The sequence below is a fragment of the Salmo salar genome, chromosome ssa14 (assembly GCF_905237065.1).
Source record: "Salmo salar chromosome ssa14, Ssal_v3.1, whole genome shotgun sequence".
NCBI lineage: Eukaryota > Metazoa > Chordata > Actinopteri > Salmoniformes > Salmonidae > Salmo > Salmo salar.
The window spans coordinates 37,094,208-37,119,979 of NC_059455.1; the positions used below are offsets into that span (position 1 = coordinate 37,094,208).

The following is a 25,772-nucleotide window of genomic DNA, read 5'->3' on the forward strand; positions in this document are numbered from 1 at the left end:
AAACAGCAGAGGGAACAGGAGAGGGAACAGGAGAGGGAACAGGAGAAGGAACAGGAGAGGGAACAGGAGAGGGAACAGGAGAGGGAACAGGAGAAGGAACAGCAGAGGGAACAGCAGAGGGAACAGGAGAAGGAACAGGAGAGGGAACAGGAGAAGGAACAGGAGAAGGAACAGGAGAGGGAACAGGGAACAGGAGAAGAAACAGCAGAGGGAACAGGAGAGGGAACAGGAGAAGGAACAGGAGAGGGAACAGGAGAGGGAACAGGAGAGGGAACAGGAGAAGGAACAGGAGAGGGAACAGGAGAGGGAACAGCAGAGGGAACAGGAGAAGGAACAGGAGAGGGAACAGGGAACAGGAGAAGAAACAGCAGAGGGAACAGGAGAGGGAACAGGAGAGGGAACAGCAGAGGGAACAGGAGAAGGAACAGGAGAAGAAACAGCAGAGGGAACAGGAGAGGGAACAGGAGAGGGAACAGGAGAGGGAACAGGAGAAGGAACAGGAGAGGGAACAGGAGAGGGAACAGGGAACAGGAGAGGGAACAGGAGAGGGAACAGGAGAAGGAACAGGAGAGGGAACAGCAGAGGGAACAGGAGAGGGAACAGGAGAGGGAACAGGAGAGGGAACAGGAGAAGGAACAGGAGAAGGAACAGGAGAGGGAACAGGAGAAGGAACAGGAGAGGGAACAGGAGAGGGAACAGGAGAGGGAACAGGAGAAGGAACAGGAGAAGGAACAGGGAAGGAACAGCAGAGGGAACAGGAGAAGGAACAGGAGAGGGAACAGGAGAGGGAACAGGAGAGGGAACAGGGAACAGGAGAGGGAACAGGGGAGAGAACAGGAGAAGGAACAGGAGAGGGAACAGGAGAGGGAACAGGGAACAGGAGAGGGAACAGGAGAGGGAACAGGAGAGGGAACAGGAGAGGGAACAGGGAACATGAGAGGGAACAGGAGAGGGAACAGGGGAGAGAACAGGAGAAGGAACAGGAGAAGGAACAGGAGAGGGAACAGCAGAGGGAACAGGAGAGGGAACAGGAGAAGGAACAGGAGAAGGAACAGGAGAAGGAACAGGAGAGGGAACATGAGAGGGAACAGGAGAAGGAACAGCAGAGGGAACAGGAGAGGGAACAGGGAACAGGAGTGGGAACAGGAGAGGGAACAGGAGAAGGAACAGGAGAGGGAACAGCAGAGGGAACAGGAGAGGGAACAGCAGAGGGAACAGGAGAAGGAACAGGAGAGGGAACAGGAGAAGGAACAGGAGAGGGAACAGCAGAGGGAACAGGAGAAGGAACAGCAGAGGGAACAGGAGAAGGAACAGGAGAGGGAACAGCACGGGGAACAGGAGAAGGAACAGCAGAGGGAACAGGGAACAGGAGAAGAAACAGCAGAGGGAACAGGAGAGGGAACAGGAGAGGGAACAGGAGAAGGAACAGGAGAAGAAACAGCAGAGGGAACAGGAGAGGGAACAGGAGAGGGAACAGGAGAAGGAACAGGAGAGGGAACAGGGAACAGGAGAAGAAACAGCAAAGGGAACAGGAGAGGGAACAGGAGAGGGAACAGGAGAAGGAACAGCAGAGGGAACAGGAGAGGGAACAGGAGAAGGAACAGGAGAGGGAACAGGAGAAGGAACAGGAGAAGGAACAGGAGAGGGAACAGGGAACAGGAGAAGAAACAGCAGAGGGAACAGGAGAGGGAACAGGAGAAGGAACAGGAGAGGGAACAGGAGAGGGAACAGCAGAGGGAACAGGAGAAGGAACAGGAGAGGGAACAGGAGAGGGAACAGCAGAGGGAACAGGAGAAGGAACAGGAGAGGGAACAGGAGAAGGAACAGGAGAGAGAACAGGGAACAGGAGAAGAAACAGCAGAGGGAACAGGAGAGGGAACAGCAGAGGGAACAGGAGAAGGAACAGGAGAAGAAACAGCAGAGGGAACAGGAGAGGGAACAGGGAACAGGAGAGGGAACAGGAGAGGGAACAGGAGAAGGAACAGGAGAAGAAACAGCAGAGGGAACAGGAGAGGGAACAGGGAACAGGAGAGGGAACAGGAGAGGGAACAGGGAACAGGAGAGGGAACAGGAGAGGGAACAGGAGAAGGAACAGGAGAGGGAACAGGAGAGGGAACAGGAGAAGGAACAGGAGAGGGAACAGGAGAGGGAACAGGGAACAGGAGAGGGAACAGGAGAGGGAACAGCAGAGGGAACAGGAGAAGGAACAGGAGAGGGAACAGGAGAAGGAACAGGAGAGGGAACAGGAGAGGGAACAGGAGAGGGAACAGGAGAGGGAACAGGAGAAGGAACAGGAGAAGGAACAGGAGAGGGAACAGGAGAAGGAACAGGAGAGGGAACAGGAGAGGGAACAGGAGAGGGAACAGGAGAAGGAACAGGGAAGGAACAGCAGAGGGAACAGGAGAAGAAACAGGAGAGGGAACAGGAGAGGGAACAGGAGAGGGAACAGGAGAGGGAACAGGAGAGGGAACAGGAGAGGGAACAGGGAACAGGAGAGGGAACAGGAGAGGGAACAGGGGAGAGAACAGGAGAAGGAACAGGAGAGGGAACAGGGAACAGGAGAGGGAACAGGAGAGGGAACAGGAGAGGGAACAGGGAACAGGAGAGGGAACAGGAGAGGGAACAGGAGAGGGAACAGGGAACATGAGAGGGAACAGGGGAGAGAACAGGAGAAGGAACAGGAGAAGGAACAGGAGAGGGAACAGGAGAGGGAACAGGGAACAGGAGAGGGAACAGGAGAGGGAACAGGAGAGGGAACAGGAGAGGGAACAGGGAACATGAGAGGGAAGTGTGTCTCTCCTACCTCAGTCTCAATCTTGAGTAGTTTCTTCACAGCGACCTCTTTATCCTGAGATATCCAGTGAGCTCGGTACACAGTCCCAAAGCTGCCCCCTCCACAGTTCTCATAGAACCGCAGGTCCTCATGTTTTATCTGGACAAACGAGGCACCCAGAGACGACATGGCTGACACTCACTCGACGACAGCCGCTCTGAGTAAACAGAGCAATCTGAGAGGGGAGGGAACAGACAGAGAGAGGGAACAGAGAGAGAGAGGGAAAGGGTCTGAGAGAGGGAGAGAAAGTTTAATCACACACACCCGATAGCAGAATGGACTCAGAGTGAGAGAGCAAGAGAACGAGAGAGAGCAGGCAGAGGGAGAGCAGACAGAGAGAGAGAAAGAGAGCAGACAGAGAGAGTGAGAGAGAACGCAGAGAACGAGAGAGAGCAGACAGAGAGAGAAAGAGAGCAGACAGAGAAAGAGAGCACACAGAGAGAGAGAGAGAGAGAGAGAGAGAGAGAGAGAGAGAGAGAGAGAGAGCAGACAGAGAGAGAGAGAGCAGACAGAGAGAGAGAAAGAGAGCAGACACAGAGAGAGAGAGAGAGCAGACAGAGAGAGAGCAGACAGAGAGAGAGAGAGAGAGCAGACAGAGAAAGAGAGCAGACAGAGAGAGAAAGAGAACAGACACAGACACAGAGAGAGAACAGACACAGAGAGAGAACAGACACAGAGAGAGAGAAAGCAGACAGAGAGAGAGAGCAGACAGTGAGAGAAAGAGAACACACAAAGACAGAGAGAGAACAGACACAGAGAGAAAGAGAACACACAAAGACAGAGAGAGAACAGACACAGAGAGAGAACAGACACAGAGAGAGAACAGACACAGAGAGAGAACAGACACAGAGAGAGAACAGACACAGAGAGAGAACAGACACAGAGAGAGAACAGACACAGAGAGAGAACAGACACAGAGAGAGAACAGACACAGCGACAGAGAGAGAGAGCAGACAGAGAGAGAGAACAGACACAGAGAGAGAGAGAACAGACACAGACACAGAGAGAACAGACACAGAGAGAGCAGACAGAGAGAGAAAGAGAACAGACACAAAGACAGAGAGAGAACAGACAGAGAGAGAACAGACACAAAGACAGAGAGAGAACAGACACTGAGAGAGAACAGACACAGAGATAGAACAGACAGAGACAGAGAGCGCAGACAGAGAGAGAGAGAGCAGACAGAGAGAGAGCAGATAGAGAGAGCAGACATAAAGAAAGAGAGCAGACAGAGAAAGAGAGAAGAAACACAGAGAGAGAAAGAGAGAAAGAGATGGAGTGTGTAAGTGTGTGTGTTTGTTAATCACATTCTGCTCCCTGCCTGTTATCCCCTTTCCAGGTCAGTGTATGTGGTGTTTATTCTGTATGTGACCTGTCCCTTCAAATATGGCTGCTGACATCCAGAGCATTCATGCATGGGTTTGTTGCTTCTATAGAAAACACTCCCCCCCCCACACACACACACACAGGTCAGAGACAGGGCTAGACAATGAGTCTACTCTAGTTTGACACTCAACCCCGCCTCTCACTCACTCAGCAACTAAAACCTCACCACACACACCAGGAACAAGGAGGCGGTGACATCACCAGTCTGGAATGACCATGGTGACATGACAAACCCATAGAGATAGTTAGAATAAACAACATTGTATCTGTCCCATCATGGTGTCTGTGAGAGCACGGGCAGCGCCATTGAGACCGTCTCCATTTTTAAGTAGTACAGATTATTATTATTTTCTTCAAAAAGCAAGGTTGGAGATTTACTGCCACCTGGAGATATGGAATGTTTCCTCACAAGTATAATTCATTGGCTGATCCCTCCTGATGACCTGGATGGAATTATGTGATCCTTCCTTAACCCATAGGAGGTCCCACCCAGTTGACTGGTGAAAGTTCTAAATGGAGCTGCCTATGATAACACGGGCTTTTGAGCACTAGAGTCCTCTATCTATCTATCTATATGGACCAATCCAGGAATGACCGTGATGACATAATCAACAGGGGACAGACCGGGTGACATCACTATCAGGGACAAAAACAGTGACCAAATCAGCAATAACCACCAGAATCCGATGTTTTGATTATTATATTAGATATTTTTATTTACAGTTCAGACAGACTATACGCTCTCAACCCACTGACATCATGATGAGGTAAAACAAATTCTAGGACAAGTTAAATATACAGTACCCACATTTACAAAAACTACATGAAGAAAACACAACTGAGAAAGATGACTGATTTTAATTGAATAACAATACGCAAAATGAGTTGTGCTTTAATGCAAAAATAAACAAGAACTTGAGGACAGTTTTCAGAACACTGGCGTAACAAAGCTAGAGGTTTTGTTTCTCTATAATACTTTATGTAAAGATCTTGGTATTTGTAACATTATACTTTTTCATATGTTTTACATCTGCTCAAAGTAAGGGACATGATAATCTGTAAATAAGACTTAAAACCTCTAGTTGTAACTTTTTTCAGTTACTTTTTAAATACTTTTTTCTATCTACATTTAGAGTAACCTTACATGTAACAGAGAAATCAAGAGTCTCTTATCTCTAAATCATCTCTCTTCTATGTGATGTCACAGAGGAGCTGAGGGTTCACTATGATGTCACAGAGGGCAAAGTGTTCTGTATGATTTCACAGAGGGCTGATGGTTCTGTGTGATGTCATAGAGGGCTAAGGGTTCAGTAAGATGTCTTAGTGGGCTAAAAATTCCATTGTGATGTCATAGACATCTGACTGTTCCATATGCTGTCACAGAGGAACAATGAGGCCATTTGATGTCATAGCAATGAAGGTGACTTGATCTTACACAGAGGCTGAGGGTTCTGTATGATGTCATAGAGGGTAACAACTGCATGATGGGCAGGCTCAGGTCCTGCAGGGCTCTAGCCTATAGGAGAGTGTTGTCAGGGTCCGTTGTTTGTCAATCACACACAGCTTCCTGACATAACCTCTCACCTCAGCATGGTTCTTATTGGGCTGACACACCTCAGGGTCTGAGAGAGATAAAGTGCGAGAGAGAGATAGTGCGAGAGCGACACAGAGAGAGAGAGAGAGAGAGAGAGAGAGAGAGAGAGAGACACACACAGAGCGAGAGAGAGAGAGAGACACACAGAGCGAGAGAGAGAGAGACACACACACAGAGAGAGAGTGTGACAGAGACAGACAAACAGGTCCATAAGTATTTGGACATTGACCAAGTTATTATTATTTTGGCTCTGTACGCCACTACAATGGATTTGAAAGGAAACAGACTTTCAGCTTTTATTTGAGGGTATTTACATCCCAAATGGGGTGAACAGTGTAGGAATTACAGCACTTTTTATATGTGGTCCCTCCCTTTTTAAGTAATTGGACAATTGGCTGCTCAGCTGTTCCATGGCCAGGTGTGTGTTATTCCCTCATTAGTTCATTTACAAGTAAGCAGATAAAAGGTCTAGAGTTGAAGTGTGGCATTTGCAATCTGTTACTGTTAACCCTCAATATGAAGTCCAAAGAGCTGTCACTACCAGTGAAGCAAGTCATCCTTAGGCTGACTTAATCATTGTGACACACCCCTCACTATTGTCGTTGGTTACACTAATTGCACTGTTTGTCTACATAACCTGGTTCAAGTATTCATGACATTACCTTGAGGAAGGTACAGTGATGCCGAAACGTTGGTAAATACCCATTAAATTGCTGGGAGTTTATACATGGAGTGTGCGACTTTCTGTATTTTGATAGTTTATAGTTTATTCGCCGTTAGTCAGCACCTCCACACAAACTATTATTCTGGGTGTGCACCAGCTCATATTTTTTAATCTGCAAAGGATTTACAACCAAGTATTAAAACTCACAATTTAACTTATGATTATGTTAGTTTGTCCAATTACTTTTGAGCCCCTACAATTGGGGGGACCACATATAAAAAGTGCTGTACACCGTTCACCCAATTTGGACGAAAATACCCTCAAATTAAAGCTGAAAGATTGTTTCCTTTCAAATCTATTGTAGTGGCTTACAGAGCCAAAATGATACTAACTTTATCAATGTCCAAATATTTATGGACCTAACTGTATACATTGCTAATGCCTATTGTTATGGGTTCAGCTGAAAGGACCACTAGACATAATCCGAGACTTACTGAACGGCTGACTCCTGCAGTGTCTCACCGCCCGGATGGTGTTTGCGATCACCTGCTGGAAAACCCAACAACAAGCAGTGACACATATCATACAGAAGTTGTATTAATGTTCTATGAAGATTGTGGATACTACAACATACATATAGGCGGCATTAACAGTTTATGAGCATCTTATGAACACCTGTGTATACTCACCATCTTCTCAAAGTTGACCATGTTGTCTATGAATGTCTTGTTGCCCTCGTGACTAAACGTCATATCTGGGAACAGAATCGAAAAAGCAGTTTAACCTGTTGGAGCTAGGGGGCAGTATTTTCACGGCCGGATAAAAAACGTACCCGATTTAAACTGGTTACTACTTTTGCCCAGAAACGAGAATATGCATATAATTAGTAGATTTGGATAGAAAACACTCTAAAGTTTCTAAAACAGTTTGAATGGTGTCTGTGAGTATAACATAACTCATATGGCAGGCCAAAACCTGAGAAGATTCCATGCAGGAAGTGCCCTGTCTGACAATTTGTTGTCCTTCTGTTGCATCTCTATCAAAAATACAGCATCTGTGCTGTTACGTGACACTTTCTAAGGCTTCCATTGGCTCTCTAAAGCGTTCAGAAAGCGGAATGACGTGTCTCCTGTCTCTGGGCAAAGTACAGCAGCAGAGTTTGTAAGTGGCCTGCCTGGGGACAGTGAGACAGAGATGCGCGTTCATGAGACTTCTCAATTTTTTTCTTTCAGTCTTTGAATGAATACAACGTTGTCCGGTTGGAATATTATCGCTATTTTACGAGAAAAATAGCATAAAAATTTATTTTAAACAGCGTTTGACATGCTTCTAAGTACGGTAATGGAATATTTTGAATTTTTTTGTCACGAAATGCGCTCGCGCGTTACCCTTTGGATAGTGACCTGAACGCATGAACAAAACGGAGGTATTTGGATATAACTATGGATTATTTGGAACCAAAACAACATTTCATGTTGAAGTAGAAGTCCTGGGAGTGCATTCTGACGAAGAACAGCAAAGGTAATCCAATTTTTCTAATAGTAATTCTGAGTTTAGGTTGTCCCAAACTTGGTGGGTGTCAAATTAGCTAGCCTGTGATGGCCGAGCTATGTACTCAGAATATTGCAAAATGTGCTTTCGCCGAAAAGCTATTTTAAAATCTGACATAGCGTTTGCATAAAGGAGTTCTGTATCTATAATTCTTAAAATAATTGTTATGTATTTTGTCAACGTTTATCATGAGTAATTTAGTAAATTCACCGGAAGTTTTCGGTTGGTATGCTAGTTCTGAACATCACATGCTAATGTAAAAAGCTGTTTTCTGTCATCTGTGTGTCATCTGATGAAGATCATCAAAGGTTAGTGCTGCATTTAGCTGTGGTTTTGGTTTTTGTGACATATATGCTTGCTTTGAAAATGGCTGTGTGATTATTTTTGGCAGGGTACTCTCCTGACATAATCTAATGTTTTGCTTTCGCTGTAAAGCCTTTTTGAAATCAGACAACGTGGTTAAATTAACGAGAGTCTTATCTTTAAAATGGTGTAAAATAGTCATATGTTTGAGAAATTGAAGTTATAGCATTTTTGAGGTATTTGTATTTCGCGCCACGCGATTCCACTGGCTGTTGACTAGGGTGGGACGCAAACGTCCCCGGTTAAAACAGAGGACATACTATAAACTACCTCATCTTAGTTTGAAAACAGCCACCCTAGTCATAGACTGTTCTCTCTGCTACCGCACGGCAAGCGGTACCGGAGCGCTGAGTCTAGGTCCAAGAGGCTTCTAAACCCCCAAGCCATAAGAGCCCTGAACAGCTAATCAAATGGCTACCCAGACTATTTGCATTGCCCCCCACCCCCTATTTTACACCACTGCTACTCTCAGTTGTTATCATCTATGCATAGTCACTTTAATAGCTCTACCTACATGTACATATTACTTCAACTAACCAGTGCCCCCGCACATTGACTCTGTACCGGTACCCCCTGTATATAGTATCGCTATTGTTATTTTACTGCTGCTCTTTAATTATTTGTTACTTTTTATTTCTTATCCATATTTTTTTTAACTGCATTGTTGGTTAGGGGCTCATAAGTAAGCATTTCACTGTAAGGTTGTTACCTGTTGTATTTGGCGCATGTGACTAATACAATTTGATTTGAAAACATTTCCTGTTGCATACCTACTGAATGCCACCGAGCTTGGGCTTACCTTTGAGGAGGAGGGGCATGAAGGGGATGATTGGCGGCTCTATTTTGGTGACGGTCAGCCGGTATGCCCGGTGGTTCCTGGACGGGTCCTTGGAATACACACACATCACAGTTCAAAGGTCAACAACTGTATTGTTAATTTAGTGGTCTTTGAAGAGCAACTCACCATCATGCTCTCAAACTCAGCATAGAACTTCTTGAACTTGCTAGGGAGTTTCTGCCAACAGAAAGAGAGAGAGGTTCAGGGGCTTCCGTTTTTTGATGGATTAACAGAAAAACTGCAGTTTAGTTTAACAGTATAGTAGTTGTCACCTCCCAGGTCTGGGTGAGTCGGCTGACTGCAGGGTTGCTCATACCCATGATGATGGCAAAGAACGAGTTCAGGTTCTTAAACTCCCGACAGCTGGAGAAAGCAACACCACCAATACAATGAGATTGTGAAGAAGCATTTCAGTGCCATCAATAATCTATAAGCATGAGTATCTACAGAATGAGTGGGTGTTTTATTGTTTGAGTGCACAAGACTCACTGAGCAGCAATTTTGATGAACTTCTTGAGCAGCTGAACCCGTTTGCTAAGCTGACCACACAGACACACCTCCGTCACCACCCACAGCTGCACCTGGTTGAACCTGACCACACAATCACACACATGACAGTCATAACATACTGTAACATGTTCCATCAACCTGAACAACGTCATAGAAGTTATTTAGAAATTATTCATGTTTGATTATAATCAGACCTGCGTAGGAACAGGTCCAGGTTGGCTGTGGTTCTCCTGAAGCGCTGACGGCCAAACGTGTGGTACAACAACTCATGCTACAACAGGGAAGACAAAGAAAACCTACAGGTGTAGGATCTTAATTTGATCACTCTGTTGTCGCAGAGAATGTCCCTGCGCAGTAGGACATTCAAATGGTTGTGTATTCAAGGTTTAAAAAGGCTTCTAAAGTTAGCAATTTCCACTTTAAAATATCAGACTTGATTTATCCTAAATAAAAATGTATCAATCCCTACAAAAATGTCCATTAATTATCACACACATAATAATTAACATTTCCTGTTGCTGCAGGATTATTTTCCTGCTGTGAGAAACTGGTCAAATTAAGACAGAACATAATTTATGTACTATAGGATTCAGGTGTACTGAGAGAAATAGACAGCGTGTTTGTCATATTAGCCAGGGTGTGTGTGTATGTGTGTGTATACCTCGTGAACACAGCTGAAGAGTTCCCAGTCGTACAGAGTCATCTGATAGGCCATGTCTTTAGAACTCATCAGCTCAAAGCTGGACATGGACCCAGCTGAGGGCCCCTCCTGGTCTGGGAGAGGGGTCTAACACACACACACACACTCACAGTGGGTTAATGTCTACACATCTCTATGATTACGGTTACCTGCACACAATAATCTAACTATCCACAATAATTGTATTAATATAATAGATTGTTTAAAACGATTTCCCTAATAATCCTGTTACCATGAAAACATGCAGAAAATCACCAATCAAAATAATTGTTCTACCACAGCGCTATTTTTGCCTATTTGATTCTAAGTTTGGAAATATAAAGTTTGCATAGGAAAACAATTTCTAAGATGCATACGAGCTCAGTTGACCCGCTCAAATAGAGGGAGGCTCGCGCTACCGGTGCTAGCACATGCGCAGACCAGACACACCCGTTTACATGTCCTAATAATTTTAAAAGATAGGTCAGAAAACCAGGCGTTTTAATCGGCGTATGATTTCTGAACTTTAAATGTTATTAATCATTAGTTGTAATAGAGACCTGAGGGGTGTCATAGCCGAGGGGCTACACCAGAACTTAATGGTTAAGCTTGGAATGTACTGAGTGTAGGGAAAGCGATCACATGTGGCAGGTATTGATGGAGAGAGCCATGGATTAGTGATGAAGGGGGTGGAGGTCAGGTCACGTTACGGGAGAAAGAAAAATGTATGGCCCATAACACTAAGTTTCCTGCATAGCAATAAAGATACAATGTTTGTTCAGATGTGTAGGAGGAGATTCAGCATAGGAGAAAGGGTTAAATATCAGTGCTTGTGTGAATATGTCGTTGTCCAATGCAGCTGTATTGACCCTCTGGGAAGAATAAACTTGGTTTTACCTTTAATAGTGTCCTTACAGTGTTTACTCTGAATAACACAGTTGAAGTCGGAAGTTTACATACACTTAGGTTGGAGTCATTAAAACTTGTTTTTCAACCACTCCACAACTATAGTTTTGGCAAGTCGTTTAGGACATGTACTTTGTGCATGACAAGTAATTTTTCCAACAATTGTTTACAGACAGATTATTTCACTTATAATTCACTGTATCACAAATCCAGTGGGTCAGAAGTTTACATACACTAAGTTGACTGTGCCTTTAAACAGCTTGGAAAATTCCAGAAAATTATGTTATGGCTTTAGAAGCTTCTGATATGCTAATGACATCATTTGAGTCAATTGAGGGTGTACCTGTGGATGTATTTCAAGGCCTACCTTCAAACTCAGTGCCTCTTTGCTTGATATCATGGGAAAATCCAAAAGAAATCAGCCAAGACCTCAGACAAAAGTTGTAGACCTCCACAAGTGTGGTTCATCCTTGGGAACAATTTCCAAACACCTGAAGGTACCATGTTCATCTGTACAAACAATAGTACGCAAGTTTAAACACCATGGGACCACGCAACCGTCATACCGCTCAGGAAGGAGACGCGTTCTGTTTCCTAGAGATGAACGTACGTTGGTGCGAAAAGTGCAAATCAATCCCAGAACAACAGCAAAGGACCTTGTGAAGATGCTGGAGGAAACACATACAAAGGTATCTACATCCACACTATAACGAGTCCTATATCGACATAATCTGAAAGGCCACTCAGCAAGGAAGAAGCCACTGCTCAAAAACCGCCATAATAATGCCAGACTAAGGTTTGTAACTGCACATGGGGACAAAGATTGTACTTTTGGAGAAATGTCCTCTGGTCTGTTGAAACAAAAACATAACTGTTTGGCCATAATGACCATCGTTATGTTTGGAGGAAAAAGGGGACGCTTGCAAGCCGAAGAACACCATCCCAACCGTGAAGCACGGGGGTGGCAGCATCATGTTGTGGGGGTGCTTTGCTGCAGGAGGGACTGGTGCACTTCACAAAATAGATGACATCATGAGGGAGGTAAAATGATGTGGCTATATTGAAGCAACATCTCAAGACATCAGTCAGGAAGTTAAAGCTTGGTCGCAAATGGGTCTTCCAAATGGACATTGACCCCAAGCATACTTCCAAAGTTGTGTAAAAATGGCTTAACCTCTCTGGGATAGGGGGCGGTATTTTCACGTCCAGATGAAAAGCATGCCCAGAGTAAACTGCCTGCTACTATGATATGCATATTATTAGTAGAAACTCTGAAGTTTCTAAAACTGTTTGAATGATGTCTGTGAGTATAACATAACTTATTTGGCAGGCGAAACCCCGAGGACAAACCAACCAGGAATTTTTTTTGTGAGGTCACTCTCTTTTCAATGGGTTTTCTATGTGTTTCTAGATTTTTAAGGCACTTGCTTGCAGTTCTTAACGCTTCCACTGGATGTCAACAGTCTTTAGAAATTGGTTGATGTTTTTCCTTTGTGTAATGAAGAAGTAGCCCTGTTCAGAACAATGGTCGAGTGAAGTGTACTGTTGTGGTTGAGGCGTGTGACCTGAAAGCACGCTCCATTTTGTTTTCCTCCAGTATTGAACGCAGTTTATCCCGTCTTAAATTTGATCGATTATTTACGTAAAAAAAATACCTAAAGTTGTATTAGGAAAGTTGTTTGAAATGTTTGGAGAAAGATTACAGGTAACTTATGAGATATTTTGTAGTCATGCTGCGCAAGTTGGAACCGGTGTTTTTCTGGATCAAACGCGCCAAATAAATTGACATTTTGGAGATATAACAACGGAATTAATCGAACAAAAGGACCATTTGTGATGTTTATGGGACATATTGGAGTGCCAACAAAAGAAGATCTTCAGAGGTAAGGCATGAATTATATCGTTATTTCTGAGTTTTGTGTCGTGCCTGGCAGGATGAAATATGATTGTCTGTGTTTGTTTGATGGGGTGCTGTCCTCAGATAATCGCATGGTGTCCTTTCGCCGTAAAGCCTTTTTGAAATCGGACACTGTGGTTGGATTAACAAGACGTTTATCTTTAAAATGGTGTATAATACTTGTATGTTTGAGGAATTTTAATTATGAGATTTCTGTTGTTTGAATTTGCCGCCCTGCAATTTCACTGACGCTAGCATCCCACAAATCCCAGAGAGGTTAAGAACAACAAAGTCAAGGTATTGGAGTGGCCATCACAAAGCCCTGACCTCAATCCTATAGAAAATGTGTGTGCAGAACTGAAAAAGCACGTGCGAGCAAGGAGGCCTACAAACCTGACTCAGTTACACCAGCTCTGTCAGGAGGAATGGGCCAAAATTCACCCAACTTATTGTGGGAAGCTTGTGGAAGGCTACCCGAAACATTTGACCCAAGTTAAACAATTTAAAAGCAATGCTACCAAATACTAATTGAGTGTATGTAAACTTCTGACCCACTGGGAATGTGATGAAAGAAATAAAAGCTGAAATAAATAATTCTCTCTACTATTATTCTGACATTTCACATTCTTAAAATAAAGTGGTGATCCTAACTGACCTAAGACAGGGAATTTTTACTAGGATTAAATGTCAGGAATTGTGAAAAACTGAGTTTAAATGTATTTGGCTAAGGTGTATGTAAACTTCCGACTTCAACTGTAGATCCTAACAGACCTTACAAGATTAAGATAAACTGAGTAAAGTGTTTACATGACTATTGCCATACTCGGCCTACTGAAATAATCTGTTTAATATGGAATTATTAGTGTGCATGTAAACATACTCACTGATCTGTCTCAAAGGCCACTCTATTGACCCATTTCTATTCCTCATTCTCTCTCACCAGAGCATTGAGCTGGTCCCGGGGACAGGCGAACATACGCCCATTGATGCTCAGAGAGGAGAATACTGACACATCATTGGGCTTCAGCATCTGCTTCTCTGTGACAGGAGAAACACACACACACACACACACAGAGGAAAATAAAATGACAACAATAAATGCTACGCAAATGAAGTGAGATATGATTGGCTCCTCACCGCCTGCGGAGCTGAGGTGGACCAATAGCAGGTCGTCGTTTGAGGCAAGTTTGTAGGCCACAGCGCTGGTCACCTCACTCCCTGTGGCCGCTACGGCAACCCGGATGGTGGTGTAGGTGTGGTCACTGCAGTACACCTTCAACAGGACTACACACACACGTTTTTAAGAGGCTTGTGATTAAAGAAAAAGTGTAGGAAAAGACATTATTTTAACGTCACATAAACACACTGACTGTCGTCACAGTTCCTGATGGGTTGTGTCTTCACTAGTTTCTCGTCTCCATTGCTGAACTGTGTAAGGACCTTCTGCTGAGACAGACCACACAACATCAGAGATTATCAACAACACACACCTTGACAGACCACACAGCATCAGAGATGATCAACAACACACACAACATCAGAGATGATCAACAACACACACAACATCAGAGATTATCAAGAACACACACCTTGACAGACCACACAACATCAGAGGTGATCAACAACACACACACCATCAGAGATGATCAATACACACCTTGACAGACCACACAACATCAGAGATTATCAACAACACACACCTTGACAGACCACACAACATCAGAGATGATCAACACACACCTTGACAGACCACACAACATCAGAGATGATCAACAACACACACCTTGGCAGACCACACAACATCAGAGATGATCAACAACACACACAACATCAGAGATGATTAACAACACACACCTTAACAGACACATTCACCATGCCACACTCACCTTTTTCACTTTGGCCTCTTCTGAACTGAAGAATAGAAACAAGAGAACAAGTGTATGTTAATAATGCATGTCTTTATAATGGTTTGAGGATCAGGATTATGGGGTTAAGGTCACCGTGGAGGTTAGAGGTCAGTTTTACATACTGTAGTTTGACGACCTTCTCCAAGTCAGGTACAAAGTCTTTCAGAGCTCTGAGGATCCGTGAGTCATTGGACACACTGGACACACTCCCATACAGCTCCTACAGAGGGAAACACACAGACTCAGACAACTCCTCAGGTGTGTACGAGTGTGTGTGTGTTGCGTGTGTGTGTGTGTGTGTGTGTGTGTGTGTGTGTGTGTGTGTGTGTGTGTGTGTGTGTGTGTGTGTGTGTGTGTGTGTGTGTGTGTGTGTGTGTACCTCCAGGAATATGAGTGCTGCTGGCTCCTCCTGTAAGTGGTGTGTGTGTACTGCAGCCCAGCGCAGGGCCAGATTGAGGACTCGTCTCTTACAGGTCACAGCGTACTCCAACCTCTCCTGCTCCGAGCCCGGGGGAGCCACAGCATGGTAGGTACACACGGGGTTAAAGATATAACACACAACTATAACATAACTGTCACCTATATGTAACATACTGAACTTCAAGAAGAGAAAGTGAAGGGAGAGAAAGAAGGATGGGGAGAAAACAAGAGGGCAGAGTGGGAAGGAGAAAAAGGATATTGTGCCATGAGTAGCTGGCAGAACTGGCTGTTAGGCATGAAGACACAGTGCATGAGGACAAAGTCATCTACCCCAGGGTCTGAGAGGAGGGAGAAAAAGAGTGGAAGAAAGAGAATAATATTAGAAAACAGATACTCATACATATCGACCGACCCATCATCCAATCCCATACAGTAGCAGGGCCCGGTTGTAAAAAACATGTTAGGTGTTTCCCTTAAGGGTTTACATTAAGGAATAATTTCCCCTTATCTAAGGAAATTATTTTAGGGCCCCTCAAGGGCATACTTTAAGCGTTTTGCGGTAGTTTGAAGGCATGTACGGCAGAAAGAGTCTCTGGTTACCATGGAGAAGACCTGATTCACTGAATGAATATCTCATCAAAGAGATCACATTTATTTTTAGATCTCAAAATAGAACTTCTACATTCAAGACTAGAGAAATAAATTGATTCAGAATATAATAAAACACTTTTCTTTGAGTTACTTTTTTCTCACCTTGTTTCTATTACTTTCTAGTACTTCAAGCTAGCTTACAGTGTAGGTAGCTTACAGTGTAGGTAGCTTGCAGAGTAGCTAGCTTACAGAGTAGCTAGCTTACAGAGTAGGTAGCTTACAGAGTAGGTAGCTTGCAGAGTAGGTAGCTTGCAGAGTAGGTAGCTTGCTAGCCAGCTGGCTTTGTAGACATGGATTGTGCACCTTTCATTGTTTAGCTAAGTAGCTAGCTAGCTTGTTGGTGGATGCTTTCCTTTTGAAACCAGGGGAAAGGAAAGCAACATTTAGCCACAAATTATGTTTTCATTGACATCCATACTGAATGAAGCACTTAAGGGACCTCATAGGCACCCTTACATTTTTCACTTAAATTAAGGGGGAAATTTGCCCCAAAATGTTTTGTGCAACTTACTTAAAGTTAAGGAAACTTTAAGGGAAAAGATAAGGGGAAAATTGACTTAAGATGTTTTATGCAACCGGTCCCAGGCCCTCAACCCTAGGGACTAACAGTGTATCTCTACCAGGTTGTGTGTGTGTGTGTGTGTGTGTGTGTGTGTGTGTGTGTGTGTGTGTGTGTGTGTGTGTGTGTGTGTGTGTGTGTGTGTGTGCACCTGGGTCAGAGTGGTGTGTATCCATCCTCATAGTCTCCAGGAAGTGGTCAAGGATCTTCTCAGGGGTTCCAGACAACACAGTGTACCTGATATTTCCCAGACTGGAGGCTCTGGGACTCTTCTCCAAGACCAGAACAGCCTGCTCATGTTCCTTCAAACGCACTGTATTTGCTTCCACGTCCTAAAGTCAAGTAAATTACAGGACATTACATTAAAGCAAGGTAAGGTAAAGTCAATTTCATTAAAGTTAAGTAAATGACAGGACATTACAGTGAAGTAAGGTAAGGTAAAGTACATTTCATTTAAGTAAAGTCAATTACAGTATGGTACAGTATTGCACAATGTAGTAACAGAACAGTACAGTATACAACTCTACCCTGAGTATCCTGTTGAAGTCTTCTTTGTCCACTCGGAGGAAGTGACAGTTGTCTTCTCTGAGGACGATGGAGGCAGCTCGAGGAGAGTCAGTCACCAACGCCAGCTTCCCAAAGTCATCCCCCTCGTGCAGGGTACACACCACACCCTGAAGAGGAGCACACACACACACACACACGCATGCATGCGTCAAAACACATGGATTAGACAGCTGGAGAAGTGCTAGCATGAATGAAGATTGTGACTAATCAAACTGTGTGTGTGTGTGTGTGTGTGTTGTGTGTATTCTGAGACCCTTGAGCTAGGCATTCACTGTGATGAGCGAAGCCAGAGTTTCCCAAACTGTAGCACTAGTTCCCCTAGGGAATACAAGCCAGCTGTTGTATGCTGGTCATAATAATTTTAGTTAGCGTCATCTTGTGCATCTTGTGCTACTTTCACATCCACTGTAGGCCCATATTATACACATCATGTATAAACACACACACGTCATACCTTGCCGTAGATGACCACATTGACAGAGCCCTTCTGGATGATGTACCAGGATGTTCCCTCTTCTCCCTGGTTAAACACTGGAAGGAGAGAGCACACCTTAATGTGTGTCCCTAAAACACACACACTGTACAGCATGGTGAGATAGGGACTTACACACGGTTCCTGCTTTGGCGTGAGACTCGAAGATGAGAACACCCGCCAGCTCCCTCTTCACCTGCAAGCAAGATGGTAACAGCAAAACAAACATTAAAACAACACCTGAAAATCCTCTGAACATTTCATCAATGTCTGTAAGCACACAAGCCAGCTAGATCTGCTAGACCAGCGGTCCCTAATTCCATTCAGCCGTGGGCTGATTGTTCCTTGAGCGGATGATTGGGGGGCCGGAACATAGTTATAAATAAATTGTACACTGAAAATTGACCGTAAGAATCCAAAAAATATGTAGTATTTGACTAAAACTGAATAATTTCAAACACTGATTACATTGGGATATGATCACATACAGGTATGCTTCTCTATTTATGCATGGGAATAATTGGGAACAGATTTCCTCAATTAAAAATCACTTTGAGCTCATTTCCTGGTGATTCTACAGTCTTTCCTGTCCAAGATCATATATAAACTCAGCAAAAAACGAAACTTTTTCAGGACCCTGTCTTTCAAAGATAATTCATAAAAATCAAAATAACTTTACAGATCTTCATTGTAAAGGGTTTAAACACTGTTTCCCATGCTTGTTCAATGACCCATATGTAGATATTCCATTTTTATTTTAAATCAGCCGTTTCCAGCTACAATAGTCATTTACAACATTAACAATGTCTACACTGGATTTCTGATCAATTTGATGTCATTTTAAAATGGACAAAAAAAAAAGTGCTTTTCTTTCAAAAACAAGGACATTTCTAAGTGACCCCAAACTGTTGAACGGTAGTGTAATATATATATATTTTAATTATGAGATTTCTGTTGTTTGAATTTGCCGCCCTGCAATTTCACTGACGCTAGCGTCCCACAAATCCCAGAGAGGTTAAGAACAACAAAGTCAAGGTATTGGAGTGGCCATCACAAAGCCCTGACCTCAACCCTATAGAAAATGTGTGTGCAGAACTGAAAAAGCACGTGCGAGCAAGGAGGCCTACAAACCTGACTCAGTTACCACAGCTCTGTCAGGAGGAATGGGCCAAAATTCACCCAACTTATTGTGGGAAACTTGTGGAAGGCTACCCGAAACAGAACCATTTAGAACCATTTACTTTTTCCACATTTTGTTACGTAAAAAAAATATCCTCAGAAATCTACACGCAATACCCCATAATAACAACAAAGCGAAAACAGTTTATTTTTTATTTTTTGCTGCACATAGAAAAAATAGAAAACAGAAATACCTCATTCAGACCCTTTGCTATGAGACTCGAAATGTAGCTCAGGTGCATCCTGTTTCCATTAATCATCCTTTAGATGTTTCTAAAACTTGATTCCAACTGTGGTAAATGTAATTGATTGGACATGATTAGGAAAGACACCTGTCTATATAAGGTCCACAAAGCAAAAACCAAGCCATGAGGTCGAAGGAATTGTCCGTAGAGCTCCGAGACAGGATTGTGTCGAGGTACAGGTCTGGGGAAGGCTACAAAAACATTTCTGCAGCATTGAAGGTCCCAAAGAACACAGTGGCCTCCATCATTCTTAAAATGGAAGAAGTTTGAAACCACCAAGACTCTTCCTAGAGCTGGCCGCCAGGCCAAATTGAGCAATCGGTGGAGAAGGGCCTTGGTCAGGGAGGTGACCAAGAACCCAATGGTCACTCTGACAGAGCTCCACAGTTCCTCTGTGGAGATGGGAGAACCTTCCAGAAGGACATCCACCTCTGCAGCACTACACCAATCTAGCCTTTATGGTAGAGTAGCCAGACGGAAGCCCCTCCTCAGTAAAAGACACATGACAGCCCACTTGGAGTTTGCCAAAAGACACCTAAAGACTCTCAGACCATGAGAAACAAGATTATATGGTCTGATGAAACCAAGATTGAACTCTATGGCCTGAATGCCAAGCGTCACATCTGTTGGCAACCTGGCACCATCCCTACGGTGAAGCATGGTGGTGGCAGAATCATGCTGTGGGAATGTTTTTCAGCGGCAGGGACTTGGAGACTAGTCAAGATTGAGGCAAAGATGAATGGAGCAAACTTGCTCCAGAGCGCTCAGGACCTCAGACTGGGTCGAAGGTTCACCTTCCAACAGGACAACGACCCTAAGTACACAGCCAAGACAACCCAGGTGTGGCTTCGAGACAAGTCTCAATGTCGTTGAGTGGACCAGCCAGAGTCCGGACTTGAACCCGATCTAACATCAGAAACCTGAAAATAGCTGTGAAGCAATGCTCCCCATCCAACGTGGCAGAGATTGAGAGGATTTGGAGAGAAGAATGGGAAAAACTCCCCAAATACAGGTATGCCAAGTTTGTAGCGTCATACCCAAGAAGACTCGAGGCTGTAATTGCTGCCAAAGGTGCTTTAACAAAGTACTGAGTAAAGTGTCTGAACACTTATGTAAATGTGATATCAGTTTTTTATTTTTAATATTATCAGCAAACATTTCAAAGCCCTGTTTTTGCTTTGTCATTATGGGGTATTGTGTTTAGAATGGTGAGGGGGAAAAAGCTATTTAATACATTTTAGAATTAGGCTGTAACCTAACAAAATGTTGAAAACAACCAAGGGTTCTGAATACTTTCCGAAGGCACTGTATATATACAGTACCAGTCAAAGTACTAGTATATATACAGTACCACTCATTCAAGGCTTTTTCTTTATTTTTACTATTTTAAGCAAATCAAAATATATTTTCTATTTGAGATTCTTGAAAGTAACAAGCCTTTGCCTTGATGACAGCTTTGCACACTCTTGGCATTCTCTCAACCAGCTTCACCTGGAATGCTTTTCTAACAGTCTTCAAGGAGTTCTCACATATCCTGAGCACTTGTTGGCTGTTTTTCCTTCACTCTGCAGTTCAACTCATCCCAAACCATCTGATGCAGCACTACATCACTCTCCATGGTCAAATAGCAGTTACACAGCCTGGAGGTGTGTTGGGTCATTGTCCTGTTGAAAGTCCCACTAAGCGCAAACCAGATGTGATGGCGTATCACTCCAGAATGCTGTGGTAGCCATGCTTCTTAAGTGTGCCTTGAATTCTAAATAAATCACAGACAGTGTCACCAGCAAAGCACCATCACACCACCTCCTCCATGCTTCACAGTGGGAACCACACATGCGGAGATCATCCGTTCACCTACTCTGCGTCTCACAAAGACGGCGGTTAGAACCAAAAATCTCCAATTTGGACTCATCAGACCAAAGAACAGATTTCCACAGGTCTAATGTCCATTGACTATGTTTTTTGGCCCAAGCAAGTCTCTTCTTATTATTGGTGTCCTTTAGTAGTGGTTTCTTTGCAACAATTCGACCATGAAGGCCTGATTAACGTAGTCTCCTCTGAACAGTTGATGTTGAGATGTGTCTGTTACTTGAACTCTTGAAGCTTTTATTTGGGCTGCAATTTCTGACACAACCGATTGGCTCAAACGCATTAAGAAGGGAAGAAATTCCACAAAATAACTTTTACCAAGGCACACCTGCTAATTGAAATGCATTCCAGGCAAAGGGTGGCTACTTTGAAGAATCTGAAATATAAAATATATTTTGATTTGTTTAACACTTTTTTTTTGGTTACTATATGATTCCATATGTTTAATTTCATAGTTTGTCTTCACTATTATTCTACAATGTAGAAAATAGTAATAATAAAGAAAAAGCCTTGAATGAGTAGGTGTGTCCAAACTTTTCACTGGTACTACCGTAATTTCCGGACTATTAAGCGCACCTGAATATAAGCCGCACCCACTAAATTAAAAAAAAAAAGATTATTTTGAACATAAATAAGCCGCACATGTCTATAAGCCGCAGGTGCCTACCGGTACATTGAAACAAATTAACTTTACACAGGCTTTAACGAAACACGGTTTGTAACAAAAATAAATAGGCTTTAACGAAACACGGCTTGTAACAAAAATAAATAGGCTTTAACGAAACACGGCTTGTAACAAAAAATAAAAAATTTGCAGTAAGCTTTAGTTGTCTTTTTGCACTGAGTCAATTCCTCACGCTGCTGTTTCCAACGTCTTATCATCGACTCATTAAGACCAAGCTCCCGTGCAGCAGCTCTATTTCCTTTTCCAACAGACAGATCAATCGCCTTCAACTTGAAAGCTGCATCATATGCATTTCTCTGTGTCTTTGCCATGATGAGGGTGACAAAATGACTACCGTAATAAGTTTGAGAGCGCTCGATTTAATCTAAACAATAAACCAAAAAGTTGTTTGACCTTAACCCGTCCGGCAATTTCATTGGTCTAATGAAAGCTTCATGCCGCCAAAAAACTGAGCACATCACAGAATGTGTTTTTTTGGAAGAAAAAAAATTGAAAGCGGGAATAATCCATATATTAGCCGCAAGGTTGTTTAAGCCGCGAGGTTCAAAGCGTGAGAAAAAAGTTGCGGCTTATAGTCCGGAATTTACGGTATATATATATACACATACAGTGGGGGGAAAAAGTATTTGATCCCCTGCTGATTTTGTACGTTTGCCCACTGACAAAGAAAGGATCAGTCTATAATTTTAATGGTAGGTTTATTTAAACGGTGAGAGACAGAATAACAACAAAAATATCCAGAAAAACCCATGTCAGAAATCTTATAAATTGATTTCCATTTTAATTAGGGAAATAAGTATTTGACCCCCTCTCAATCAGAAATATTTCTGGCTCCCAGGTGTCTTTTATACAGGTAACGAGCTGAGATTAGGAGCACACTCTTAAAGGGAGAGCTCCTAACCGCAGCTTGTTACCTGTAAAAAAGACACCTGTCCACAGAAGCAATCAATCAATCAGATTCCAAACTCTCCACCATGGCCAAGACCAAAGAGCTCTCCAAGGATGTCAGGGACAAGATTGTAGACCTACACAAGGCTGGAATGGGCTACAAGACCATCGCCAAGCAGCTTGGTGAGAAGGTGACAACATTTGGTGTGATTATTCGCAAATGGAAGAAACACAAAAGAACTGTCAATATCCCTCGGCCTGGGGCTCCATGCAAGATCTCACCTCGTGGAGTTGCAATGATTATGAGAACGGTGAGGAATCAGCCCAGAACTACACGGGAGGATCTTGTCAATGATCTCAAGGCAGCTGGGACCATAGTCACCAAGAAAACAATTGGTAACACACTACGCCGTGAAGGACTGAAATCCTGCAGCGCCCGCAAGGTCCCCCTGCTCAAGAATACATATACATGCCCATCTGAAGTTTGCCAATGAACATCGCAGTGTTGGAGAGGTGGGATAAGACTCGCAGTGTTGAAGAGGTGGGATAAGACTCACAGTGTTGGAGAGGTGGGATAAGACTCGCAGTGTTGGAGAGGTGGGATAAGACTCGCAGTGTTGGAGAGGTGGGATAAGACTCGCAGTGTTGGAGAGGTGGGATAAGACTCGCAGTGTTGGAGAGGTGGGATAAGACTCACAGTGTTGGAGAGGTGGGATAAGACTCGCAGTGTTGGAGAGGTGGGATAAGACTCGCAGTGTTGGAGAGCTGGGATAAGACTCGCAGTGTTGGAGAGCTGGGATAAGACTCGCAGTGTTGGAGAGGTGGGATAAGACTCGCAGTGTTGAAGAGGTGGGATAAGACTCACAGTGTTGGAGAGATGGGATAAGACTCACAGTGTTGGAGAGGTGGGATAAGACTCACAGTGTTGGAGAGGTGGGATAAGACTCACAGTGTTGGAGAGGTGGGATAAGACTCACAGTGTTGGAGAGGTGGGATAAGACTCGCAGTGTTGGAGAGGTGGGATAAGACTCACAGTGTTGGAGAGGTGGGATAAGACTCACAGTGTTGGAGAGGTGGGATAAGACTCACAGTGTTGGAGAGGTGGGATAAGACTCGCAGTGTTGGAGAGGTGGGATAAGACTCACAGTGTTGGAGAGGTGGGATAAGACTCACAGTGTTGGAGAGGTGGGATAAGACTCACAGTGTTGGAGAGGTGGGATAAGACTCGCAGTGTTGGAGAGGTGGGATAAGACTCGCAGTGTTGGAGAGGTGGGATAAGACTCGCAGTGTTGGAGAGGTGGGATAAGACTCGCAGTGTTGGAGAGGTGGGATAAGACTCGCAGTGTTGGAGAGGTGGGATAAGACTCGCAGTGTTGGAGAGCTGGGATAAGACTCACAGTGTTGGAGAGGTGGGATAAGACTCGCAGTGTTGGAGAGGTGGGATAAGACTCACAGTGTTGGAGAGATGGGATAAGACTCACAGTGTTGGAGAGGTGGGATAAGACTCACAGTGTTGGAGAGGTGGGATAAGACTCACAGTGTTGGAGAGGTGGGATAAGACTCGCAGTGTTGGAGAGGTGGGATAAGACTCGCAGTGTTGGAGAGGTGGGATAAGACTCGCAGTGTTGGAGAGGTGGGATAAGACTCGCAGTGTTGGAGAGGTGGGATAAGACTCACAGTGTTGGAGAGGTGGGATAAGACTCACAGTGTTGGAGAGCTGGGATAAGACTCACAGTGTTGGAGAGGTGGGATAAGGCCTTGATGTGAAGCAGCTCATCATAGATGATCTCCAGATCCTCACCCGTCCTCTGACCAGGACTAGAGATGGAGACAGAGAGAGAGTTCTGTTGATGATTACTAACTGCTATACAATATATAACAATGAACTAGGCACGTGTGCATGTGTGTGTCCATGCATGTACTGACGGTTTGCGGAGGATCATGCGCAGCAGGGCATCAGGTCCCATCTGGGCAAGGAAGAGGATTGTCTCAGGCAGCTCTTCCTCACTCTCCCTCTTCTCCTCCTCGCTTGGCAATGGGGTGTGCTCCTCCTCATCATCAAGGAAACGATAGAACAGGTACTTGTCCTGGAAACCCAGCTCCTGGTCCACTAGGGGGGACACACACTGGATCAGCTATCAGTGAACTCACATAGTGAGATAGCTGGACACAAGGGTTTCACAGCATTTTTATTAGCCAGTCGTGTCAGATCAGTCATTACTTCAATTGGATTTCCTTGATTCCTCACTTCCTCTCTCCTCCTCCTCCTTCTCAAAACCCATTGGATGAAAAGGTCAGAGGGAACGGACCTCTAACCTACTCATCCAATGGGTTTTGAAAAGGAGGCGAGGAGAGAGGAATCAAGAAAATGCAATTGAAATTCTCTCTACATGTGATGAAATTGGTTGAGAACATTTGAAGCGTTGTGTCCAATAGAGGGCAGTGTAGTCTCACCATGGTTCAGGACTCCCTCCTCCAGCAGAACCTGCCACATCCCCACAGCGTGAGAGCGAGTATGTACACAGGTACTTTGCTGCACCAGCCAGTCTACCAGCTCTGTACCTACACAACACTGCCTGCATCCCACAAACACACACAGTGAGACAGTTTGCATGGACCATAAAGTAAGACAAAACATACATATGTATGTGCGCGCACACACACACACACACACACACACACACACACGTGAAAATGTACAAACACACACACCTGTATGTCTTGAGGTGGTACTTCCTGTCTCTGATCATGTGAGGAGCTCTGGAGAGGATGGCGTTCCGCATCACCTTCCCCCCTCGCTGCAGCTTCTCTGATGGAACCTACAGACATAACACAGGAACACAATACAACACTTATTTTATCTCTAGCTTAGCTAGATAGTCACAATCACAGTGAGAATCTCAGCTTCCAGGTGTTAATCATTTCAACTTTGAGCTGAGAAATCCACAAAAATAATGAGCCAGGGGACTTTTCATTTCATGTCTCCGCCAACATAAGCCCTACAGCCTCATATTTACTATACACTCGCTAAGCTGTGAATCACAAACACCCAACCTGTCCTAACACTCCCAGTTGTCATAGCAACCACACAACTGCTGTCAGGGATTAT

At 44.1% G+C, this 25,772-nt stretch overlaps 2 protein-coding genes across 5 annotated transcripts in view; both read right to left on the minus strand.

Moving 5' to 3' along the window:
• Window positions 1-3,197, minus strand: part of map3k20 (mitogen-activated protein kinase kinase kinase 20) — a 38,807-nt gene extending 35,610 nt beyond the window's left edge. The window contains exon 1 of one of the 2 annotated variants that reach the window (XM_045694305.1): window positions 2,804-3,197. In XM_045694305.1, coding sequence (XP_045550261.1) covers window positions 2,804-2,962 — 159 coding nt within the window. In that variant the 5' untranslated portion in view covers window positions 2,963-3,197. The remainder of the gene's footprint in view (window positions 1-2,803) is intronic. The other variant, XM_045694306.1, reaches the window with a different exon arrangement.
• Window positions 3,198-4,917: 1,720 nt separating this feature from the next.
• LOC106569502 (rap guanine nucleotide exchange factor 4) overlaps window positions 4,918-25,772 on the minus strand; it is a 37,954-nt gene continuing 17,099 nt past the window's right edge. For 2 of the 3 annotated variants that reach the window (XM_045694307.1, XM_014140906.2), the window contains 24 exons: window positions 25,376-25,482; window positions 25,118-25,239; window positions 24,590-24,773; window positions 24,397-24,481; window positions 17,933-17,993; window positions 17,780-17,856; window positions 17,286-17,432; window positions 16,910-17,090; window positions 15,808-15,886; window positions 15,508-15,658; window positions 15,251-15,348; window positions 15,108-15,132; window positions 14,592-14,667; window positions 14,359-14,505; window positions 14,162-14,259; window positions 10,401-10,526; window positions 9,934-10,010; window positions 9,719-9,820; window positions 9,502-9,592; window positions 9,356-9,406; window positions 9,191-9,278; window positions 7,167-7,231; window positions 6,972-7,026; window positions 4,918-5,841 (listed from right to left, as the gene is read on the minus strand). In XM_045694307.1, coding sequence (XP_045550263.1) covers window positions 5,714-5,841; window positions 6,972-7,026; window positions 7,167-7,231; window positions 9,191-9,278; window positions 9,356-9,406; window positions 9,502-9,592; window positions 9,719-9,820; window positions 9,934-10,010; window positions 10,401-10,526; window positions 14,162-14,259; window positions 14,359-14,505; window positions 14,592-14,667; window positions 15,108-15,132; window positions 15,251-15,348; window positions 15,508-15,658; window positions 15,808-15,886; window positions 16,910-17,090; window positions 17,286-17,432; window positions 17,780-17,856; window positions 17,933-17,993; window positions 24,397-24,481; window positions 24,590-24,773; window positions 25,118-25,239; window positions 25,376-25,482 — 2,421 coding nt within the window. In that variant the 3' untranslated portion in view covers window positions 4,918-5,713. The remainder of the gene's footprint in view (window positions 5,842-6,971; window positions 7,027-7,166; window positions 7,232-9,190; window positions 9,279-9,355; window positions 9,407-9,501; window positions 9,593-9,718; window positions 9,821-9,933; window positions 10,011-10,400; window positions 10,527-14,161; window positions 14,260-14,358; window positions 14,506-14,591; window positions 14,668-15,107; window positions 15,133-15,250; window positions 15,349-15,507; window positions 15,659-15,807; window positions 15,887-16,909; window positions 17,091-17,285; window positions 17,433-17,779; window positions 17,857-17,932; window positions 17,994-24,396; window positions 24,482-24,589; window positions 24,774-25,117; window positions 25,240-25,375; window positions 25,483-25,772) is intronic. The other variant, XM_045694309.1, reaches the window with a different exon arrangement.